We start from the raw sequence: 7,936 nt of genomic DNA, 5'->3' as shown, positions 1-7,936 counted from the left end.
GGTAGGTGGGAGGGCTGTGTATGGGGTAGGTAGGTGGGAAGGCTGTTATGGGGTAGGTAGGTGGGAGGGCTCTGTATGGGGTAGGTAGGTGGGAAGGCTGTGTATGGGGTAGGTGGGAGGGTTGGATAAGTCTGGCTGTAGATTTATTATTATAAATTTAGATTCATAATTATGATTGGTAATCAGATGCCCTTGTTCTAGTTCTTCATGAGTTTTACGATGTTGCGTTGTGTATATGGTGACTATTGGAAAGTGCCTTGTTCGCTGGTTCTCTTTAGGATTTCTTTCTCTTTAGGATTCCTCTTTAGCTGATTTCTTTTTTCTTTCCAGGTACAGGCAGAAATTAAAAAATCTTGGAGCAGATGGACCCTGGCACTCGATTTTAAGAGGAAAGCCAGAAGTGGAAGCACAACCTACTCTTATGGACCTATGGTCTCCCACACGAGTGTCACAAACGTCACCACCAGGGGACCCTTGGCCCTACACCTCAACACGAGATTCGTGTCCGCAGCCCTCAATGGCCACAGGAACTTACCGGGCTACGTCAAGAATGGCTCAATCTCTGAAAACTCCATACCATCCTCAGGACCGGAACAGTATAACAAAGACGAGGATTATCTCAATGGCTCCGGGGTCTACGACGCCGAACGGCCCCCTGCAGAAGTTGTAGAAGAAGAGAGAGAGACCGTTATGTAAATATTTTCACAAGCATCCAAATTTGTCACAGGAACATGAACATTTCGGGGAAAAGACTTGTGGAGCAAAGCCCCAATTTGGATTGTGAGGTTAAAGTGGATCGCGCACCTCCTTCTATCTCCGGGTCATGAATACGTCTATGTATTTTGCAACTGTTTTGGTGAAAAAAAAAATCACCATTTTTTTTTTGCTGTTCGTTTTAACCAATTCCTCCAAATCACCAGAGCACAAAAAACACTAATTCTGCGTAATTTTTGTGCAATTTAACCATAATTATTTTTTTTTTTTTTTTACAATGTACCAGTTTGTTAATTTTTTGATGCTTTGTATAATTTCTTTTATATATATTTTTTTATTTTTATTGTTTATAAATATATTTTTTTTTTTTGCAAGACATTATTTATCAATCCTCTATGTTAGAGATGTGGATTTTAAAATATTGTAATGACAAATTCTAAGAGACACAAAACGTGAAAGAAAAACAATTATTTAGCCATTTACAGAAGTTCAGGTCTAACCTTACATTTTATTCAGAGATTTATTATAACAGAATGTGCATCTCTGGTATAGCATATGAATTATTATTGGCAAGTATTTAACAAAAAAATTATAAACTGAGATAATTTGGCTTGGGGATTAAAAGTGGAAAATGCCGAAAAAAAAAGCTTTAACAGAGAAAAAATACATTAACTGAACAAAGAGCTAAAAAAATATATTTTTGTTCAGGTACAAGCAAAAGCCACAAAAATAAATTCATCTCATCTATGCAATTAGCCAAAAAGGAGCTGATAACTTTATTGCAAATGACAAACTATTACCATACAGCTGCAGATAATAAAATCTCTGATTCTATATGGCAGAATAAGCAGATGACAGATTTCAGCCTCAGGAAATGATAAAAGTTTGCTAGAGAAAACTAAAAGTGTACCATAAATAGGCAGTAAAACTGCTGATATATTTTCACTAATATATAAATGATGGTAATTATTAAGAAAAAAAATAATTATATAATATATTTAAACAAGTAAATACGCCTATGTAGAGTATATTGTACACATCCAATTCGTTGTAAACCATAAAACAAGCATTGCTAGTAATACTATGGACCAAGTGGAATTTTTTTTTTATTTTATGCAAAATTTATTTGTGAAACTTGTGATTTTTGTTCCGGACAAATGTATTATTTTGTTCTACACTATATGTTTATTTTAAAACTTAAAAAAAATACAAGATGACTGTTTAAAATGGATATTTTTTAAAATGGTCAAAGTTAGGGCACATGAGGGGAAATATATTTAAATTGGGATGCAAAGTGGAGGTAAAAACAATGTAGCATTTCGTAGAAGTATTTTATGTTACAAAGTATATAAATCCCTTCCCCCCATAGAAGTTAATCTATGTCCAATTTAAAGGGAAACTGAATTGTGTGCTCTTCGGGGCAGAGTTCTCTCCTCCTCCTGTGTCACTGTCTGTATCTGTCTGTCATTTGCAACCCCTATTTAATGTACAGCGCTGCGTAATATGTTGGCGTTATATAAATACTTTTATTAATAATATTAATTTTCTGCATTGATTTATTTATTCACATACTTGGTTTTCAGGTTTTTAAATGTTTATGCTCTGTATTGATTATTGCTTTTTTATAACTAATAGTTCTGATCAGAGTTGATTCCGATCTCAGCTATTTTTTTGGAATTCTCCTTGTTCAAATTTCAGATTTAGATATCCTGATCATGAGTCCATTAGACATTATCTCTGTCTTCTACGAAGGGCTCCAGTCAAGAATGATGTTTGCCCAACTTGCCTGGAATGACTGAGACTAAAGAAATAAATAACGAGAATAAAATCTGGGCCAATAAATAAATAATGAAAATTGAACCTTTTTTTTTAAATATGAATTCTGTCTTGGAATTTCTGAATCAGATTTCCTAACTAATCCAACTGGATTTCTTGACCTTGCCTTCCGCTCATGATTTGCAAATTCCCCATCTAGAGATCTTTGTCAGAGGATGTGATAAGCATTACAATTTAGGATCTGATTGCCAATGTTTCCAGACATGAAAGTAATGATCAATGACCATAGACTTCCCAGCCATGATACAAATTGTGTAAATACAAGGGAATAATAATAATGATAAAAAATACAATTGTGGCAAAAGTGATGATCCAGATTTTCAAAATAAATCCTCATTGTGTCATATGGAATTCTTCATTATCAAAGTGGTGAATGTTTATAAATATATAATTGTCACATCTTTCGAAAATGAAGCTTCTGGAAGTGGCGGTTCTATTATGTAAAAACACAGAAAGGTTCCATACTAGTGACCGTTTCCGAAACAGAACATGTACACATTATATAGTTTCCCTTTAAATGTTCATATTGATTATTGGAATGCAGGGTAATGTTTGTGTTATTGGATTTGATCAGATTGTCGCATTCAGATTTGAATATGTTTCCTGTATGCTGCATCAAACATGTTTTCTAAAATTAATTTTATGCTGAAACGCTGGGAAGAGAAATAAAACAGATTTGTTATTTATTTATTCATTTATTTGAGTCGTGTTTTAAAAATGCCTTAAAGTGGAAACTAAATATTTCATTATTCTTCTTTCTGTGAACGCTGAAACCTGGGACTGGAAACTAATGAGTTATTTTTTTATTCATTTTTTGTTTTCTGAAGAGAGAATTTCATTGTTAAAATCTGACCCTTGCCTTCACCTCTCTCCGCAATGTTATGTTTTAAAGAAACCTGTGATAAGTTTGTACGTATAGACATATCATAACAATCATAGAACATATACATAATCACACCAAACACCTGGGGGTCCCATTATAAAGCAGTGAATCCCACATTCACCGAACATGATATTCCATGTGTGTTTTCAATGGCAGTGATTGATTCTCCACCACATTTGGTGAATGTCAGATTCACTGCTTTAATATTACATCCTATATTCCCAATCTTTAGGGATAAAATACATAATAAATATGGTATTCTAGTGTTGCTTCAAACAATTATTTTTTTATTTATAATAATTTGAAGTTTGTTGCTATTTGAATTTCCAGTGTCAGTCGGTATTAGATAAACATTGCAACATTGGGTCTGATTTATTAAAGCTCTCTAATGCTGGAGAAGATAAACTTTCATCAGTAAACCTGTATGATCCAGCAATCCTGGAATGGATTTTCTAAAAGTCATTTGCTATTCGCTAGCAAATGCTTTATATCCTGGACCGGATCCATTCCAGGTTTTCTGGATCACCCAGCTTTACTGATGAAAGTGTATCCTCTCCAGCCTTGGAGAGTTTTAATGAATCAGACCCATTGCATTGATTGATAAATGGGTGATTATACAGGTAGTTTAAGAGAGAGAAAAGAGTAGGCTTTTGTATTGCAGGAGTATTTTATAAAATCACAAAGTTATATTTGTTTTCAACATCCTAAAAAATAGACAGAAATCATCTACGCTAGCCCTAGGGTAACATATATGCACTAGCCTTATACTAATAAAGTATATTCAGGTACATTCACAACAACAAATCTGTTTCCTATCCAACGCGTTTCACCTGCAGGGCTTCTTTAGGGGATTGGGATACCTTAGGGGTTACAATCATATATAGTATTAGCAATACAGAATGTTTAATTAAAAAGTGCAGATATATTAGTGAAATAGTCGAGGCAATGGTACTCTCTAAACTCAATTTTTTAAAAAAGATGATATGAGCATTCCGACTGGAGAAGATCTTAGGAGAACCTAGGGGATCCAGCAAACTGTATTAGTTATTAGTTGTCAGGTCTTTTTAAACCCTGACCAAAATAATTCCAGATTTGCTGGATCACCCAGGTTTTCCCATGGTGGACTGTCTTGTCCAGGCATGGAGAGCTTTGCTAAATCAGGTCCAGTGTGTAGAATCTCTAAAATAGGCATATGATGCATGGTGAGCAGGGTCAGATTGGTCTACCAGTGGGCTGAAAAAAGTCACCGGTGGGGTCCATTGATGTGCTTCCAAAATGAGTGCCATATAGAGGGCTCCTGTAGCAACTTCCTGGCCGATATAAAATCACTCAGTGAATCGTTTATTTACATTCACTCAAGTGATATTTAACACCATTTACACCGTTACATTTACTATAGGAGCAATAGGATGATCATCCACTGAATCTCATTTGTTCAGATTCTGGAAAGAATGGTTTTCACTTTGTTGACAAATCTGGTGGCCGTGGCTCTCCATGGTGCTGAAATGTTTATACTGCTTCAACAACTGAAGGGTTATTTGTCATTGTTTTAATTGTTAACCTAAATTTAACCCTCCTTTTCTCAGAACTAACCAAATTGCACTACAGGTAGGTGAGCTTGTAGCAAGGAAGCAGAAAGCATGCAGCACCCACATGTCCGAGCACCGCAGTGAGGGGATTCCACCTACCAAAGCAAAGGAGACAAAAGAGCTGATGGGCAATGGGCTGACTATAGGAGCCCAGGAGGGGGTACTGATGATATGGAACTTGAGTACCAACCACCTGGCACCTATTGGGAAGAATGAAATGACATACACACTACTGGCCCCCATTTATCAGTGCATTGGTAAGACATATCTAATATAAACCAAACCACTTAGATTTTGACAGTAAGAAATTCATTGTTTTTATTTTTAGAGAATCTTAATTAAAGTATCCCCAAACATTAATGTGTTCTCAGCTGGCAACAAATACTTTCCAAGCTCCGTTAGTCAATACAAAACTATTTTCCTGCGTTCGGGAAGAACTGTTGGCAAATTCTGGATTCTTTGTGTTAATCTGATAATATATCTTTGAGAGATGAAAAGAAATAATAATTGAGAGTGTGAATGTTTATTTTAGCAAGAGAGATTTGTAGACCCCATCCCATCAGGGCTTAGATCCGGTGAAATGGAGTGATTTTGGAGTTGTAAGGGTTCTGTAAGAGCATCAGCGTTACCCCTGAGGAACCATTAAAATAATCTCAGATGTGGAGGAACCCTTCTATAACCAAAGGGGAAAACACTAAATGCTTTGGTTGTCAACATAAAACCTTAACATATTAAAAAGGTCCTTGGTTTCATTCCAAGTGTTGCTGTTCCCAGTCATATGCAGATTCAATCTTATGGGATGTCAACCAGACATAGCTCACAGAACCCCTAGCAAGTTTTGGAGGAACTCTAAGATTCCATTGAACCCTGATTGAGAATGGCTGATATATCCAATATATCATCACTTAAGAGTTCCTGTTTTCTGCATTTAACGTTCATACAAATCATACTATTTACTTTTTATATGTTACATTTATAATTAAAGGCACTCAGGTACCTAGTAATCATGCTGTAAGACCCTGCTTCAGCAACAGTGCTCACTAGATGCCGGTCCTCCAATCTAATTCCGCAATCCTCACCTATAGCAAGCACTAGGGATGAGCGAGCGAGAATATTAAGTTTGATCTCACGACAAATCGGGTCTTTCTCGCTTACCGAAAATATAAGTGAGAACGACCTGATTCACCGAGAGGTCGAGCTCTCGCCGAACAGGAGGATTTCCAGGGCATTTGTATCTGTAAGAAATGTATCATTTGTAAGAGATACTTATATTACAGTGTCAGGAGGTTCTCCTGTGCTGGGCATCTTCTCAATGATTGCAGCTGTGGCTGCAATAATTGAGAACAGTGTGCGATCCCAGGGGCACTAGAGTTTAATTAACCTCCAGTGCCAGGGATCGCACACTGTTCTCAATGAATGCAGCCACGGCCGCATTTATTGAGAAGATCCTGTTATAATTTCCTCGACCTTCCAATGGTTTCACGAAATCGGTTGCCAGAAAATGCATTCTTGCTCATCCCTAGGAGGCTAGTTGCACCGTTCCAGCACATTGTTGCCCCAGGGACTTCTGTACACAAGGGTTGATGTCTGGGAAAGGACTGACAGCGAATCAGGAGCCCACAACGCAATAAAAGAGAGGGTAGCAGAGACAAGTCCAGAATACAGAGCCAGAAGTCATATACAGGTAATCAGTCCACCAGACGAGGTATCTAAAGATAAAGACAAAAGTCAAGGTAACAGGCAGCAAACACTCACAGTCGGCAACAATCAATCCAACGATCTAACCACACCAACAGCAGGTCAGCAAGCTTATGGCTACCACAAGCACTGGTGACTATACACAGCCAATGGCAGCGCATAATGGAGCCAGGGACTAATCTGCCCCTAATATTGCTGTGCACAGCCTCCGAGTGTGTGCTGGGGATGCCAAGAAGGCACATCTCAGGCTGCACAGCTAAAGGGAAGCAGAGGTTGCTGCTGTTTCCTTATTCTTTTTGCTATTGCAAGTTACAATAAACAGGACAGAATAAACAGGGAGTGATATTGCAGAGTACAGCACAGAATCGCCGGCCAGATAAGTGCTTCCAAACACATGCCATAATTATAACCGATAACTTTCTGTGCTTTATGCCTCTAAAAACTGGTAACAGTTACACTGTTTTCAGCTCATTGGACTACAGAACACCTTAAAGTGTACCTAAACTCAGAATTTTCACTTTAAATAAAAGGGTAGACAACCCTGTTATGTAGGTAAAAAATTCTGTTAAAAATTCTATTTGTGCAACACCGCCCTCCTAATTCTCAATCGCCTAGGCAAAGCCTCCTGGGATACCTATGTCACACATACAAGGAACCTCTTGGCTGCTCCTTCTGCTCATGCTCGAGGATCTTGGGCATGTAAAGAAGGAGCCCTTTCGCCAAAAGACAAAGAAATTGCCGATCTCACGCCTGCGTAGGAAGAAGAGAAAAAGATGGCAGTGCCTAGTGTGCCGGCCCAAAGATGGATGCCGGGACGACGCGGGACCCGATGGAAGAAACCCCTGGACTGGTCGACTTCTCTTCGGGATTGAAGGTAAGTGTATTTTGTTTGTTTTGGGTGATTTTGGGGTTTACATCCTCTTTAATATTGGGTTTAAAATAATCCTGTCCTATGCTGAAGATGCTGCTCATATATAGATTCAGTGAGCAAGTGTAAATAAAATAGGTAAAAAAAAATGAAAATAAAGTTTACAAAAAACATTGAAAAAAATGAATGGAATCCTAATATCTCCCCCAATATTGTCCCCTTTAAGCTGCAATATGTTTCATATTCGTGTTTAGTTACAGTTTAGTATGTATGAAATCTCAGTGCCGGAGATATATGGTCCAATGTATCTTAGCCTTGGCAGTCTCTGCTGTTGGAAATGTTATTTTT

At 37.5% G+C, this 7,936-nt stretch overlaps 1 protein-coding gene across 1 annotated transcript in view; it reads left to right on the top strand.

Moving 5' to 3' along the window:
• The window catches only part of PTH1R (parathyroid hormone 1 receptor), a gene marked incomplete at its 5' end in the record, with an annotated part of 89,308 nt that extends 86,068 nt beyond the window's left edge, over nt 1-3,240 (top strand). The window contains 1 exon segment of the mRNA XM_072413023.1: nt 331-3,240. Coding sequence (XP_072269124.1) covers nt 331-696 — 366 coding nt within the window.
• Nucleotides 3,241-7,936: the final 4,696 nt, after the last annotated feature.

The sequence above is a fragment of the Pyxicephalus adspersus genome, chromosome 5 (assembly GCF_032062135.1).
Source record: "Pyxicephalus adspersus chromosome 5, UCB_Pads_2.0, whole genome shotgun sequence".
Classification (NCBI taxonomy): Eukaryota; Metazoa; Chordata; class Amphibia; order Anura; family Pyxicephalidae; genus Pyxicephalus; species Pyxicephalus adspersus.
This window is presented reverse-complemented; position numbering and strand designations above follow the sequence as displayed.